This window comes from Gymnoscopelus microlampas, assembly GCF_963454915.1.
Source record: "Gymnoscopelus microlampas genome assembly, chromosome: 20".
Classification (NCBI taxonomy): domain Eukaryota; kingdom Metazoa; phylum Chordata; class Actinopteri; order Myctophiformes; family Myctophidae; genus Gymnoscopelus; species Gymnoscopelus microlampas.
Window position 1 is genome coordinate 2468593 of NC_139957.1, and position 17990 is coordinate 2486582.

General features: G+C 40.2%; 1 protein-coding gene across 4 annotated transcripts in view; it reads right to left on the reverse strand.

The window, feature by feature from the left end:
- The window catches only part of ralgapa1 (Ral GTPase activating protein catalytic subunit alpha 1), a 147107-nt gene that overhangs the window by 124005 nt on the left and 5112 nt on the right, over positions 1 to 17990 (reverse strand). For all 4 annotated transcript variants that reach the window (XM_084043985.1, XM_084043982.1, XM_084043983.1 and 1 more), the window contains exons 2-6: positions 12433 to 12543; positions 11785 to 11834; positions 7356 to 7413; positions 3485 to 3528; positions 1390 to 1567 (exon numbers count right to left, since the gene is read on the reverse strand). In XM_084043985.1, coding sequence (XP_083900111.1) covers positions 1390 to 1567; positions 3485 to 3528; positions 7356 to 7413; positions 11785 to 11834; positions 12433 to 12543 — 441 coding nt within the window. The remainder of the gene's footprint in view (positions 1 to 1389; positions 1568 to 3484; positions 3529 to 7355; positions 7414 to 11784; positions 11835 to 12432; positions 12544 to 17990) is intronic.

The window sequence follows — 17990 nt, forward strand, 5'->3', positions numbered from 1 at the left end:
TGGCATTGCTATTACTTAACCCATTGAGACCTGAAGCCGATTCTACATGTCTCCTAAATCTCAACAGTATTCTGAAAAACATATGTTTCTATATCAGTGGTGCTCAATCTTTTTCATGCCAAGGACCCCCAAAATGACATGTATTTTTTCTGCGGACCCCCATCAAAATATGTTGTTCCAGGGACCCCCCAGAAGCAAAGATTTGAGTTACAAATGCTTTAAAAATATATATATATTCAAAGCTTTGCACACATTTTCACGATTTTTCAAAAATAGCAGATCTACAAGCTTGTAGCGCGGCACTCGGTGCCGCGCTATGAGCTTGTAGATCTGCTATTTTTGAATAGCCCAATGTGTAAAATAATGCTTTTTTGCTCAAATCTAAAGATACACAGTTCCAGGTCTCAATGGGTTAAGTAAAATATCTGAGTACTTCTTCCACCACTGATTGGAACTAAGAACTTAAAAGTGGACAGTAAGCATATTGACTCTGACATCGTCTATGTCTGTCGTGTGAAATGTGCTATATCATACATGGGCAACTGGCGGCCCGGGGGCCACATGCGGCCCCCACCTTCACTTAATGCGGCCCGCAGGTTAACATCGGAATACTGATATATTATTGATTTCAGCTGTTACAATTCCAAACATGCAAACATGACCCGCTTTAATTACTTCAGTCTATGTTAGTAGCTTAACTCTCTCAGTGCCAATGAAATAAAAAAATATGTTCATACTGTGCCAGCATTTTTTTATTTATTTTTTTAAGTAAAAAAAAAGTGCTTAGGAAGCGAGATACAGCCTTTTTCAGTTATAAGTTAAACAAGGAGTGAATGGAGCAGCAAATCTTCGGATCACGATATCTTGGGTTCTGAACATTATTTTTTTATTTTTTAAACTCTGGATTTTTCGTTCTGGCACTGAGGGCATTCAGAAAAAACTCGGGATAACTTGTGGCTTGGCACTGAGAGAGTTAATGACTAGTATAAAAATTCTATTGTCTTTTTTTATGTCCAATGTATTTGTTTTTAAGTTCATAAAGTTAACTAAATGCATTTGAAATTAAATAAAAATGTTACTTTTCAGGATTCCATTTCAAAAATAAAAAAAACAAAATCAGGATTCCAATTCAAAAATAGCAAAAATAGCCGATCTTCAAGCTCAAAACGCATCGCAGGGCGACGCATTTTGAGCTTGTAGATCGGCTATTTTTGCTACTTCTGTGTGACATTAATTTACGAAAAACGTTAAAAGAGATGTCTGCCAGTATGTGCAATGTGGCCCTCTGGACTGAGTGCGGACATATAGTGGCCCTCTCCATCATCCGAAGTTGCATCAACCCCTGTGCTATACATGAATAAAACTGAGCGTGTGTTTCATGGTACTAACTGTCTGTTAAACTGAGCGGCGGGTTGACCAGGGTGTCCAGGGTGCGAGGCGTCCCGTGGCACAGCGGGGCGGGGAAGCCCGGGATCAGACAGGCGAACATGCAGAGCTGCTCCCGCTCGGCGTTGCTCTGCAGCGCCTGCATCCACAGCAGGAACAAGCGCACGCCCTCACGACGGATCTACAGGAGAGGAGGGGGGGGAGAGAGGAGGACCATCGTCAACGCTGTTTCCTTGGCCTCCATTCTGCTTTAAACCCATTCAGACCGGGAAGGAATCTGTGTCTTTTTAAGATTTCTTTGGCTATTCAAAAATAGCTACTATTTCTTTTTTTTATCGTGGAAAATTTGTGCAAATCTTTGAATAGATATATTTTTAAGGCAAACATTTGCAAATCAAATCTTTGGTTCTGGGGGGATAGAGGATATGCGTGTGACATCATCATCAAACCCGGAAGTTATGCAGGAATGCCTACTGAGTGTCAAAAAAATACTTTCTGGCCTTGACAGCCCATGCATCCAAACAGAAAAGTCATATCTGATTGCATTAAACAATGTTAAACTCATTTTGCATGTTTCTTTGCCACTCGATGTGCCATTCACTTTAAGCATGCGCATATCCTCTATTCTACAAATGTCTTCTAAATCCTAACAGTTTTTTGAAAAGCATACTGTTTCTATATCAGTGGTTCTCAAACTTTTTCATGTCAAGGACCCTCCAAAATGATATGTAGTTGGCCTCCGACTCTCATCTCAAAATATGCCGACCCCCAGAAGCAAAGATTTGAGTTAAAAATGTTCGCTTTAAAAATATATATTCAAATATTTGCACAAAATGTTCAAGATTTAAAAGAAAATAGCAGATCTACAAGCTCATAGCGCGGCACTCGGTGCCGCGCTATGAGCTTGTAGATCTGCTATTTTTGAATAGCCCAAGAAATCTAAAAATGACACAGATTCTTTCCCACCAACATGATATGCATTTGGCTGTGGACCCCCCATCTCAAAATATTTAGTTCCAGGGACCCCAAGAAGCAAAGATTTTACGTTTAAAAGAAATATATATATTCAAAGATTTGCACGAAATGTTCAAGATGTTTCGAAAATAGAGATCCACAAGCTCACAGTGCTGCACGAAGTGAAGCGCTATGAGCTTGTACATCTGCTATATTGGAACAGCCAAAGCATAGAATAATGGTTAAACTCTAAATGAACACATCCAAACAGAAGACAGAAAGAGGAAGAGGTTTGAATGGTTAAGAATTGTGGCCACAGAGTAGAAATGAACAGAGGGCCTGTGACACATGTAATGTGCGTTCAGGAGAGCAATCGCACATCATTAAAATGCAGTGGTGTAAAGTAACTAAGTACATTTACTGAAGTACTGTACTTAAGTACAATTTTCTACTTTACTGGAGTATTTCCAATTATCAGTACTTTTACTTCTACTCCACTACATCTCAGAGGCAAATATTGTACTTATACTCCACTACAATTGGAAATTTTAGTTACTAGTTCATTTTAGTTAATGGCAACACAGTATTTTAGTTACTAGTTAAAAAAAACTTTAGTTACAACCGTAGTTACTTTGCAGATATAAATCATTACATTATAAAACACACATTAACCACTTCAGTCCTATTTTATACATGGGCTATTTGAAAATAGCCGATCTACAAGCTCACAACGCGTCGCATTGCGACACGTTGTGAGCTTGTAGATCTACTATTTTCAAACATTTTAGTACTTTTACTACATTTTGATACCAATACTTCTGTACTTTTACTCAAGTACATTTTTTATTCCGGACTTTTACTTGTAACAGAGTACTTCTAGTATTGATACTTTTACTTAAGTAAAACATTTGAGTACTTTTCCCACCACTGTAATGTGTCATCATCTGACTTAAACCACAGCATATCTATGAGTAAAACATAATATACATACAAAATCGAGCACGTACAACTGTTGATGCACAAAACAGTGCCAACTCAGTACCACGTTACACACAAACTAGAGGGCGTCGCCGCTTGCACAACATGTGGGCCGGTTGGATAATATCCGTGTTGTGGATATGACCGACCAACCAGAATACAGTACCTTCAGAGAGTTGCCAGTATGCAGCAATTTCTTGAGAATCAGCCCTGCGAGAGAGGAAACAATGCAGCATGGTCATTTACAACAGTGGCTCTCTAACTTTTTCATGTCAAGGACCCCCAAAATGACACTTATTAGCCTGCGGACCCCCATTTGAAAAATATATGCCAGGGACCCCCATAAGAGAAGATCTTTACGGCTCTAGCAGTGATTCTCAATCATTTTAATTTCAAGGACCACCCAGTTTGACATGCATTAAGGCTACGGACCCCCATTTAATGGCATTTCTTTCTCTGGGACCCCAATTCATATTGGAAAATCTATGTTAATTTAACTCTGAGAGTGTACAAATGGACGGGTCCATTTGGTTCCATTTGTACACTCTCAGAGTTACAGACCCATAAGGGTCCATTTGGTTCCTATCCATCATTTAGCTGGGGACCCCCTGGAACCCCCTCAAGTACCCCTGGGGGTCCCCGGACCCCACTTTGAGAACCAATGATTTACAATGTTTATACACAACATTCAATGAGGCAAGTACAACGAAACGACCAAACAGTTGATCAAATCATATGCAGATTCGCTCAATGTCTCTATGTTGTTAAAAAGAAAAAAAAAACGAATGTCCTTAAAGCCCAGCTGTAATGAAAAATATGATTTTCACACTTTTAGAACATATCTGTGATCATAATGGGGACATAGTTAACAATAGATGCCAAAAAACTGGGGGAGCATCTATTGTCATGTGTGGTTACTCTGCTGGATACAGGTTAAATAGTAAAGCAACGTTTGGTTTGTCTGTCCGTTTGTTTGTTCTTTTTTTTTATTATTATTTTATTTTTATAATAATAATAATATTTGATCTTTTACTGTCTTGTTTTATTTTTGTCTATATTGTCTTTTGTCTTGTTGCTATGACCTTGGTGGGTGGGTGGGGGATTGGGGAAGTAAGAGATATAGTAAGGTTAGATACAGTACAATGTATGTTGTCTGTTGCATATGGGGGGGGGGGGGGGGGGGGGAGTAAAAAATATATATATACAATAATTATAAAAAGTAAAGCAACAGAGAGATAAAGAGGTAATGCTTTTGGTGATCATTTTCAGATTGTTCGATATTCAATTTGTCATTAACACATCCACTGCCAGGCCCGTAGTCCTACGGGCCGTTAAATCCAACCGTTAACTGCCGTTCCCGTAGTCCTACGGGGCGGGTGTTTTCCCATGTTAAATCGTGCAGGTGCAGATTCCGGATTTTTTTTGCACTTCCGGTCTCGAAGGGGGCGGGCCGGAAACGAAATAATACTGTTTCCGGTTTTTTTCTCCCGCCTCCGTTTCCTGTCTAGCGGTCAACTTTGGACGCCATTATCTCTGGCTTGTTGTTTTTCTCACCACATCCACCATTTTAGCGTTTTCCTCTCGTTCTCCAGAATGCAGTGTCGGATCGCCGCACGGTTTTCAGCGTTTTGTTCGGTCGGGTCCCGTGTTTGTGTCGAACCAAATGAACGCGGATTTTAAACGGATTTAGCGGGGCCTATGACGGAATCAAAAAAACAAAAAAGGTAAGAAATAGCGTGGCACTACGATGGACGTTCTGAGATTAGCCGATGGCAGTCAATGTGTTAACCAGCTCTACTTAACCAGTTATAATTGTAGCCTTCTCTCATATCTACGAGTTCTCATAAGACTGACACATTGGGGGAGAGCATGCCATCTTAACCCTTTAAGAGCGGGAACGCATAGCTGTGCCATTTTAAGATTCCTTTGGCCATTAAAAAATAGCAGATATAAATCTGCTCTTTTTTGAAAAAATGTGAAAATGTGTGCAAATCGTTGAATATATACAGCATATTTTTTTAAGCGAACATTTATAACTCTAATCTTTGCTTCTGGAGATACAACAAATTTCTTCTAAATTCTAACAGTTCTTTTTTTTTTTTACTTATGTTGCTTAGTGGTTCTCAAACTTTTTCATGTCAAGGACCACCCAAAATGATGTATGTATTTGGCCGTGGACCCCCATCTTAAAATATTGTGTTCCAGGGACCCCCAAAAGCAAATATTTGAGTAAAAAAAAAATCACTTTAAAAATATATATTCAAAGATTTGCAAAATTTTTCACAATTTAAAAAAAATAGCAGATATACACGCTCGTGGATAAGAGCTTGTAGATCTGCTATTTTTGAATAGCCCAAAGAGATGTTAAAAATGACACAGAGATGCGTTCCCGCCGGTCTTAATGGGTGAAGTGCAGCCAACTCCTGTCAGACCTCACAGAATGTAATCCAGGGAGTATTATTTCAAGATTGTAGTCCAAGTCTGGCACAAGTGAGGGAGCGTGCCGCCTCAAACTGGCCTAACCTGATGTTAAACGTAGGATACTGTGACGGACAACCAAGCTACACACGCAGGTATGAGATGGAGATCAGCTAAAACGTGTGCCGTAGGGAGAGACGGAATGTGTGTGTGTGTGTGTGCAGTGGTGTGAAGTAACTAAGTACAATTTTGAGCTATTTTTAATTTACTGGAGTATTTCCAATTTTCACTACTTCTACTCCACTACATCTTTGAGGCTAATATTGTACTTTTACTCCACTACGTTTATTTGAAAACTAGTTACAAGTTACTTTGCAGATATAAATTATTATATTACAAAACATACATCAACCACTATTTGAAAATAGCCGATCTACAAGCTCACAACGCGTCGCATCGCGACGCGTTGTGAGCTTGTAGATCTGCCATTTTCAAACATGTTAGCACTTTTACTTTTTGGTGCTTTAAGTATATTTTGATGCCAATACTTTTGTACTTTTACTCAAGTAACATTTTCAACACAAGCCTTTTACCTGCAACAGAGTATGTTTATATTGTGGTATTGCTACTTTTACTTGAGTAAAATATCCGAGTACTTCTTCCACCAGTGTGTGTGTGTGTGTGTGTGTGTGTGTGTGTGTGTGTGTGTGTGTGTGTGTGGGTGTGTGTGTGTGTGTGTGTGTGTGTGTGTGTTGTGTGTCATTACAGATGCATAATGCGTCTGCCCTATTTAGCGGGTGCACCAGTTAATCAAACTAATTGATTTAATCCCAATCCCAATTTCAGGGCATGTCATTGAAGGCAAAATATAAAAACAAAATAAAAATAGCAGATCTGCAAGCTCCCAACACACCACATCGTGATACGTTGTGACCTTGTAGATCTGCTATTTTCACTATTTTTGCACAAAGTTGTTGTGTGACGAAGTATAAAATACAAAAAAAGTCGATTCGTTGCTATGTATAAAGAATTTGAAAAGGTAATCAATAGAATAATAGGTACAAAAATATTCAATACCTGCTAGCCTTACAGGCTCTATGCACAGCAGCCATATATTCACTTCCTTCCCAGGTGTTACCAATGATACTAATGAAGGCTCTGTTCCATTTAGTCTAGCACAGTGGTTTCCACGACCCCCATAACTCTGAGAGTGTACAAATGGAACCAAATGGACGGGTCCATTTGGTTCCATTTGTACACTCTCAGAGTTACACACCTGTAAGGGGCCATTTGGAAGCCCATGAGGGTCCCTGGACCCCAACTGTAGACCCACTGGTGTTTCCAGTGAGCCAACATGCACACTATCAGCACCCTGACTCTGTTTGACCAGAACGGAACAGAGCCTTCATTAGTATCATTGGTAACACCTGTGAATGTCTTCATAATATGGCTGCTGTGAATAGAGCCTTATTACAGAAGCATGATGTGTATGCCTTGTTACAGACGCACGTGCTTTTGTGTGCATCACAGTATGTCTGCATTCGCGTGTATCTTAGTATTGTGTGTATTGTGCGTGCGTGCGTGCGTGCGCGTGTTTACTGTGTCCATGCATGCAATACCGATGCTGTGGAACTGCCATCGGCTCTGGATTCTCTCTGGCAGGAGCTGGAGGATTTTCTGTGGGAGGGAAACGCAGGGAGTTGAGCCAACGTACACGTCTATCTTTAAAAGGCGGCTCAGAGTATTTAAACTAATATTCAGGGCAAAGGTTAGTTCGATTTGAACCCTTTAAGACCTGGAACGCCTCTGTGTCACTTAAGATTTCTTTGGCTATTTAAAAATAGCAGATATACAAGCTCATGGCGCGGCACCGAGTGCCGCGCCATGAGCTTGTAGATCTGCTATTTTTTTGAAAAATCGTGAAACAATATTTTTTATATTTTTTTCAAGATGTTAGGATTTAGAAAACATTTTTTTAGAATCTGCCTGCCTCAGGTCTTAATGGGTTAAAATACACTGGTCTGGATTCACACTGCACATGTTTCAACACTGTTGGTGACAATATTTCCTTGTTTTAAAAAGGTCGTTTTGATGGCAGAAGAATCGATCATGTGAATTATTGTTTCGTCTACAAAAAGAAAAGAAAAAAAAGAAAACATGGGACGTAGGCCTGAATTCCATTGGATATGGAAAATATTTGAAGTGTTCTTTACTGTTCCCCTTGAGCAAATAAGACCTGCGTTTGACCCATCTTAAAGGGATAGTTCACCCCCAAAATGACTTTTTTTCTATCGATTAGTCACCCCATGGAGACTTTTGTTTTTGTCGCATTGATGACCGGCAGTGGTTCCGGTAGGAGACACAAAGAGTCTCCTTTGTCTCTCCTACCGGAACCGCAGTTTTTTTGGGGGGGGGTGAACTATCCCTTTAACTACTCGGCAGCAGTGAGCAGCCACAGTGCAGTGCTCGGGGACAAACTCCAGTTCGACCTCATACATATTTGACATTGTGCCTTCCCGCTATCTGACTTAGTTTCCCTTGTTTCTTTTTCTATTCTTCGCCCTTATAACTCTTTTCTTGAAAATGTTGGGAGCTTGTATAAAAATGACGTCACCCACTTTTCCACCTGCGAACTTGTGACGTGACAATAAAGAAGCAATGGGGCGAGCCGATAGCCAAGTGGTTGGGGCGCCTACCATCTGGGCGCAATATGCCCTGATCAGCGAGTTTAATTCCTACCCGGCCGGACCATTTGCTTCATGTCTACTCTCTACATTTCCTGTCTCTCTCTCTCTCTACAACAGACATGGGCAACTGGCGGCCCCCACCTTCACTTAATGCGGCCCGCAGGTTAATATGGGAATACTGATATATTATTGATTTCAGCTGTTATTACGATTCCGAACATGCAAACATGACCCGCTTTAATTACTTCAGTCTATATTAGTAGCTTAATGACTAGTATTACAATTCTATTGTCTTTTTTTTATGTCCAGTGTATTTGTAATTAAGTTCATAACGTTAACATAAGTATAACTAAATGCATTTGAAATTCAATAAAAAAATTACTTTTCAGGATTCCAATTCAAAAATAGCAAAAGAAAATTCAGGATTCCAATTCAAAAATAGCAAAAATAGCAGATCTACAAGCTCAAAACGCGTCGCGGCGCGACGCGTTTTGAGCTTGTAGATCGGCTATTTTTGCTACTTTTGTGTGAATAGAATGGCAACTAGGAAGACGGAGACAAGAGGTGTTTGCCCGACAGTATATGCAATGTGGCCCTCTGGAGTGAGTGTGGAAATACAGTGGCACTCTCCATCATTCATCAAAGTTGCATCACCCCTGTTGTATGACTATCACTGTCAAATAAAGAATTGAAATGTCCCAAAAAAAAACGTTTTAAAAAGTTGACGCAATGCCTGTACACTGGTCAAGGGAAATGGCAGGAGAATGTGTCTCCTTTTGGTACAGAAATGAGTAGAATACTTTGGGATGTTTTCACATCCCCAAGTGCTATTATTATGATCCACTCCATGAGGCGCGGGTTTAGAGATATGCTGCTGGACACTGGTCTAAATCAGGCACACTGTCCTCTTGTCTACGTAGATTGGAAAATAGCCCTGTTCTCAGTCTGGAGTGGAGACTGACTTGGTTTACTGTTCAGCTATGTGGGGAGGGGCAAAAAAGGTCAGCCACGCGTGCGCGCACACACACACACACACACACACATACTGATGAATGAACACACGGCCACACACAGGGCAGAGGCAAGAGACACACAAACACACACACACACACACACACACACACACACACACACAAGCCCGATTTATACTTTTCCGTGTACGGTGTTGTGCGACTAAAATAGCCAAATCTACAAGCTGGCAACTTTTGTGTGAGCTTGTGAACTAGTGGATCTGCTATTTTCGGTGACATAATATGATTTAAGCCATTGGTTCTCAAAGCGGGGCGGGGGGTACCAGGGGGTCCCCAGCAAAACGAGTTAACTCATTCACTGCCAGAACTTTTTTTTTTTTTGCGCCAGAGATTTTTCATTGAAAAAAAAAAAGTACTCAGGAGCCGAGATACAGAATGTTTAAGTTTTAAGTTAACAAGGAAGTGGATGGGAGTCTAGATCTTCGAAAAATCATGTCTCCTTTCAAATTTGAAAAAAAAAAATACGTTTTTTACGTCAGTGGCAGTATTGTTTAATTACGTCAATTACGTCAGAGGCAGTGAATGAGTTAATATGGTGTCATAATAATTTTAACCACTTTAACCATATTTTATACTTTGGCTATTCAAAAACAGCAGATCTACAAGCTCATAGCGCGGCACCGAGTGCCGCGCTATGAGCTTGCAGATCTGCTATTTTTGAAAAATCCTGGCACAAAAATATTTTTTGAGACAGGGGGTCCGCAGCCAAATAAAACATCATTTTGGGGGTCCTTGACATGAAAAAGTTAGAGAACCACTGATTTAAGCAACACACACACACACACACACACACACCCTCTACATGCCGGTTGGCCTCAGTGTGAGGTCAGGCCGGTGCCAGTCAGCGCTGTAGTACCGACCACTGTAACAACCACTCCACTGAGACACGGAGCCAATGACAGCCTCCGATGGAAGCTCCTTTGTGTTGGCTCATTAGTCATAGTCTTTGTATTATGCATTCGGGTTCATCGTTTCGATGGCACAAAAACGGCGTGAGCCAAAGTGATCCCATATCAACGCGGGGCGTGATGTTGATGTTTCAACACAATTATTAACTCATCCAGTGCCACATTTTGATTTTTTTTTTGGGGGGGGGGGGGGGGGACATGTTCAGAACCCAAGATATGATGATTTGAAGATTTGCTGCTCCATTCACTCTTTGTTTAACTTCTAACTTAAAAAGTCTGTATCTCGGCTCCTAAGCACTTTTTTTTTTACAATGAATTTTAGCTGTGGCACTCGGAGCCAAAATTCCATACATAAGCTGGGCACTGAATGAGTTAACCCCATCCGATCCGAGAACGCATCCGTGAAACGTTTTAGATTTCTTTAGCCATTCAAAAATGGTACATATATACAGTACATATATATATACAGTATATATATACAGTATATATATACAGCACTCTGTGCCACGCTATGAGCTTGTATATCTGCTATTTTTTTTTATTGTGAAAATGTGTGCATATATTTGAATGTATATTTTTTTTATATATTTTTTGGTTAAATATTTGAGGTACAAATGTTCGCTTTAAAAATATATATTTTTTTTTTCAAAGATTTGCACAAACGTTCACGAGTTTTCGAAAATAGCAGATCTATAAGCTCGTATAGCGCTATGAGCTTGTAGATCTGCTATTTTTGAATGGCCAAAGAAATCTAAAAATGACAGAGATGCGTTCCCGGTCTTAATGGGTTGATAGTTAATACCATTCTGTCATAGTAAGTGGTGATTTACAGAGGAAGTGGTTCCCAAAACTGAACGGGAAAATGGGATTCCTTCAGCTCCAAGAATCTAATCAAGGTTGGAACTAGTCATGCACATACCAAGGAGATGTTTCCCAAGGTTGTAAAGAGCTCCTGCTTCCTTGAACCAAATGTGACATACTAACTTTGTATTTCTGTCTGGCTGTTTGTCTGTGTATTGTCACAATATCAGTGGACGCATCTAAGATTTTAAGATTTCTGGAAGCATTTAAGATTTCTTTGGCTATTCAAAAATAGCAGACCTACAAGCTCGTAGCGCGGCACCGAGTGCCACGCTACGAGCTTGTAGATCTGCTATTTTTGTAAAATCGTGAACATTTGTGCAAATCTTTGAATATATATATATATTTTTTAAAGCGTTAGGATTTAGAAAACATTCTTTAATCGGCCTCAGGTCTTAATGGGTTAAATGTATTGAGAAATAGACTAACATCCATAGGCTAAAGTGACCGCACACTCTTGACAAATGCGAACGGTGGACCGGATCTGCTATTCCTTTATGTAAAACACGGAAGACAAAACGACATCAAGTTCATCACTCAATCATTTAGCGATTGTTTTACCTCAAAGATGAAGAGGATTGAGTCCAGCTCCTCCCTCTGTGACTTATGTCCTGAAAACACACACACACACACACACACTTTTTAGGCATGCTTATGGAAAAAATAGTCGTTCTACAAGCTTGTAGAAGAGATTTTCAGTGAAGAGATTTGGTGTTGAGGGGAAAAGGAGGGGGCCAAGTACAGACCCCTGGGGGACCCCGGTCAACAAAGTGTATCGGAGTCCCCCAGGGCTCTATACTAGTGACTTGTCTGTTTTCACTCGAAAATTACATTTTAGTTAATAAAGTTGGAGCTTTCTGAAAGTGAGTTGCGAGCCTGCTTTTGCTCAGCACCAAAGACGGCGTGACTGTGCGTTACTTGTGTCTTTTAACGTTATTCATGGCCATGGTATTTCTTTTTTTTTTTTTTTTTTTTAAAGATTTGTTTTTGGTATTTTTTTATTGTTTTTATTGGAGAGGGACAGGGAAAGTATGTCGACAGGAAGAATGGGGAGAGAGATGGGGGAAGACATGCAGGAAAGGCCGACGGGAACGGGACGCGAACCCGCGGCACACTGCTATTAAGGGTTTGCAACCAGGGTGCCTAGACCGCGACGCCACGGTCTAGGCCGGCCATGGTATTTCTGAGGCCTCGTCGACCTCAACGTACCTTTCTGCTTGAGGCTGACCTCAATGGTGACAAAGTTCTCAAAGAAGACATAGTAGATGTGTGAGTAGTTCTGATCAAAGAACTGCTTCAGCTCTGATGACTCTGCATTCTCTGTGGAGAGAGAGAGAGAGAGAGAGAGAGAGAGAGAGAGAGAGAGAGAGAGAGAGAGGCAAAAAGACAAGAAAGATTACACAAGGTCTACACAGCAGAAATACACAGTGGTGGAAAAAGTACTCAACTGTTATACTTAAGTAAAAGTATCAATACTGCAATGTAGAAGTACTCTGTTACAAATAAAAGTCTGGAATTCAAAATGTACTTGAGTAAAAGTACAAAAGTATTGGTATCAAAAATGTACTTAAAGTACCAAAAGTAAAAGTACTAAATGTTTGAAAATAGCAGATCTACAAGCTCACAGCGCGTCGCGATGCGACGCGTTGTGAGCTTGTAAATCGGCTATTTTCAAATAGCCTAGGTATAAAATAGGGCTACAGTGGTTAAAGTATGTTTTATAATGCAATAATTTATATCTACAAAGTAACTAGTAACTAAAGTTTTCAAATAATTGTAGTGGAGTAAAAGTACAATATTTGCCTCAGAAATGTAAAGTACCTCAGAATTGTACCTAAGCACAGTACTTGAGTAAATGTACTTAGTTACTTTACACCACTGGAAATACATACTGTAAGCGCCAGATGAACATACTGTATGTCCTTCACACCAGAAGAGAAGGTCCTGAACTATGCAGGTCCCAACAACTCAACCTTCAACTGGATACTGTTATCCTCTTTAAGTACTCTCAAATGGATTATTCAATACAACGAACAAGGCACTCTTTTTCATAGGGAAAACAATGCTTTTCTTAGTTATTGATTGTCTCTAGCAGCAATGGATGTCTTACTGTAATATCCCATCACAAAGTAATTATAATACATATTATATGATATTATATGTGACATATATCATATGGGTTTCTTCTAACACGCAAGCTGACAGTCAATTCAAATGAACAAGCTACCATAGGCGGGTAAAAACAGGGTTTGGAGTGCTGCTTCCATGACTCTTTTATTAACATAGCTTTGTTGTGTATATGGATGCACAATATATCAGTCATCATATCGGATTCATCCTACAATATATGTTTTTAATTTATTTACACCCCCCGTTGACAGCCTGTAAGGATAGGCTCTATGCACAGCAGCCATATTATCACTTCCTTCACAGGTGTTACCAATGATACTAATGAAGGCTCTGTTCCATTTAGGCCTTGGCTACACGTACATGGATCTTTTACTAAACGGATATTTTAGTCCTCCGTTTTTAAAAAGAATCCCTGGCCACATGACAAAGATAAACAAAAATCCCTGTCCACACGTAGACGCAGAAACGCATCGATCAGCTGCATGTTTCAATTTTATATCAGATTTTATATTTACATTTATTTTATAATTATATATATGAGGGGCCAAAAACAAATACATTTGTAATCACATGTTAAGGCCCAATACTGCAATAGCTGCATTATTTTAATAGCATATACGTGAACAGCATACGTGAACATAAACGAAAACAACATTATTAGGGCGCAGCTGCAGCGTAAACAGTAGCCATGGTTCACATGACGCTGTCGAGTCTCTGGTTTATAGTGGTGTTCGTTTTTTTTTTACATTGCCAACTCTCACATGTACATAAACGTTCAGATTTCAAATATAAAGTGCTTACCCCTGAGCCACGGATGTTACAAGGCAATCCAGACCGTGATAAGTACCCGTATCTCCCGTATTGTTCAATAAAAAGCATTTTAATCCCATCGCCGGCCATTTTCTTTTTCTGTTCTTTTATTGTGGTAATGTATCAGAGTGCAATACACCTTCCAACCATTAGTGTCGCATGGTTGAAAGCATCGGAGAAAATTTGGAGAAAATGGCCGACGATCGGATTAAAATGCTTTTTATTGAACAATACGGGAGATACGGGTACTTATCGCGGTCCGGATCGCCTTGTAACGTCCGTGGCTCAGGGGTAAGCACTTTATATTTGAAATCTGAACGTTTATGTACATGTGAGAGTTGGCAATGTAAAAACATCAAACACCACTATAAAGCAGGGACTCTCGGCACCGGGGCGATTGTGTTTTAGGACGACAGACCCCACATTCAATCTGTGTGCGCGCCGTGTGTTCTACTTGGCGCAGAGAAAGAGGGTTTTCGTCACACAGTGAATGAGCTACTTTTCCCACCACTGTCTTATTATTAAGTATGACATTATTTAGCCATAAATGAGCGTGCCTTGTTTCATAGACTGTAAGTGTTGCTCTCTCTCTCTTCATTTATTATTATAATGACCATGAGCGGTCCGGTGTTTATGTATTATTGTATTATTTATTATTATAATGACCATGTGCGAATGCGCGATGACGTCATCGTTTCTCAAAATCTCCGGATTACATGTCCACACAGATCCACTGAAACGCATGTTTTGGAAAACCTTCACTTATTTATCCGTTTACAAAAATATCCGTTTTAGCGGCCAAAAACACTGTTTGCGTGTGGCTGAAAGGCCCAAACGCACACAAAAATGTGCGTTTAGAAAAAGATCCATGTACGTGTAGCCAAGGCCTTAGTGTAGCACAGTAGTTCTCAGATTTTAGAATTTCAGATTTCCACGACCCCCATAACTCTGGGAGTGTACAAATGGAACCAAATGCATTTTGTACACTCTCAGAGTTACACACCCGTAAAGGGCCATTTGGGAGTGTTTCCAGTGAGCCAACATACACAATATCAGCACCCTGACTCTGTCTGACCAGAATGGAACAGAGCCTTCATTAGTATCATTGATAACACCTGTGAATGTCTTACAATATGGCTGCTGTGAATAGAGTCTATAGACCACCGAAGGCTGACGTAATTTACACATCCTTGGTTTGTCTACCTGGTTCGCGGTTTTCCACCCCCATTCTGAATCCCATAGACGTCTTTAATATCGCGTCAAATAAGAACTGTGTTCCAAAAATAAACAAGTGACCCCGGCGGTTTGACTCTTATGGTTATGGATATGAAGCATCAACTGACGGTGAGAAAACGATAATGTTACTTCCGCCAAATTAGTTACATTTTCGCCAGAAACAGACTGTATCAAATATAAATGACTGACTATCATAAACGATACAGAACCTCCTCCCTGACAATTATGCCGAGACAGTTTGTTTATTTTTGTACCACAATTCTTATATGAGACGATTCTATGATGACCCAATGTTATTCTCCATAGCGAAATTACTTTACGAACCTGGGGATGAACGAGTGACGTCAGGACTTCGGTGGTCTATTACGTGCAATAACCAATATCATCCTCCCCGCCCGGCTTCCCTCCCTGGAACACGGGCCAATTGTGTTGACGCTCGACAAAGCCGGATGCACCACGGTGGATTCGAACCCACAACCTCCGTGGTGGTGGGCAGGGACTTTACCACTGCGCCACCCGAGCGCACATCCTATAATTACTTGAAAAAGCAGTAACGGTATCTATTGCTGATATGATGAGGCGTTAACTATGTGCCAACCATGTTGATGTGACGCGTTGGTGGGGAAACGGCTTGTGTTAAGCTACCTTCACAAGAGACAATGTCTGCAGTGTAAAATGATGTCGGTTTCTAAAAAAAAAATTAAACAAATGTGCCATTTGTAATACTATAACATAATAAGCCACCTGAAGATCCGAGATCCAAAAATACAGTATGAGGCTCAGCACTATAGTTTGAAGACATGTTGGCAAAAAACACAGTGCTATCACATCTGGAATACTGCACTTCTAGGCCTTATGACTATAAGAAAAGTAAGATTTTTGGAGTTTTTGGATTCATGGAGAATTTGATGACTGGGCGTATTTCCGGTAGGAGACTCAAAGAGACTCCTTTGAGTCTCCTACCGGATACATTAGCATCTTTCCGCCGGTCATCAAATTATTGGTTCAGGAATGCGACAAAAACAAAAAAATCTCCATGAATTCAATGCTTCATGGGGTGTGTAATTTTTTGGGCGAACTACTCCTTTAAAGCTAGAAACAGGGTGTAGCGTTGACTAATAAATAAGGTGACATAAAAAAGTCAGAGATCTGCATCTGCCCCCGGCATCACGGTTACATGACAACAGGCAGGCGTACACCTAAGCCCTACTGATGGAATCTGGTGTTGCATTGCATTATCGGTATTGATATTTGGTCAGTATGACCATCCAAATAATCGGTTATAATCAGATATCAGCTAAAAATGTCTATTTTGTGCATCCCTACTATCATGGCCAGTTTGAACACAGCCTTGTGTATCACAGCTGGTTCTACTTCTAACATAACCTTGAGTATCATAGCTTGTTGTGTATCATTGGTTGCTGGTTTTAGCATGGCCCTGCGTAAACCTAAGATAGTCCCAAACAAACCCGACGTGGGTAACCTTGATGATAGTTAACCCATTAAGACTCGTAGATCTGCTATTTTTGAATAGCCCAAAGAGATCTTAAAATGACACACAGATGCGTTCCCGGTCTTTAATGGGTTAAAGGCATGTTATCGGACTTTGTGCCCCCGAGAAAATCATTCAAGGATGTTTCAAAAATGTTTTCATTGCACGACAGTGACCGATGTTTTAAAGCGAACATTTTTAACTCCGATCTGTGCTTCTGGGGGATCCCTGGAACAACATATTTTGAGATGGGGGTCCGCGGCCAAATACATATCATTTTGGGGGGTCCTTGACATGGACAAGTTGGAGCACCACTGCTGTAGCAACATACTGTTAGGATTTAGCAATCATTTTTAGATATGTATTTGGGTCCGCGGACCCCCCATCTCAAAATGTTTTGTTCCAGGGATCCCCAGAAGCAAAGATTTGAGTAAAATAATGTTAAAGCCCTGCTGTATTGTGGGGATAAAAATAGGTGCCACCGCAGACCACGCATGTATCACTGGTACTTTTGTGCACACAAAGCACATGCACACATTCAAAAGGAGCTTCTGGTGATAGCATCTCTGTCTCTGCGTTTGTTTACATGAAGACCGAACGCTCAAGGAGAACATTGCCAGACACACACACACACACACACACACACACACACACAGCCTGTTTTCTATGCCATAGCAGTCGGTTGTCCATGTAAGGTCTCAATAGCATAGCTCACTTGTAGTGTTCTCTATTTTTCTCTGTGGGGACCGACATTCTTCAAAGAAGTAAAAGTGATTTCACAGCTTATTTTACTCATTCGGGGGGCTGTTAAAGCCAATGTTTGGACCCCAAACTCATTCACTTTTTTGTCATGAACCGAAGCAAGTTGAACAAAACAAAACTGAATGAGCATTATTTCTGACTCTTTGGCTGACTAGAGCAACTTTAATTTAGTTTGACTTTGAATATTGGTCTTAAAAATTGGCTAATATTCGAATATTATTATTATTTATTTATTTTTAAGTTATTTTGTCTTTTCTTATGTTTATTTGACAGGGACCATACAAAAAACAATGTATCAAGTGCTCAGATCCAATACAAAATATATTTTGTTTGTTTT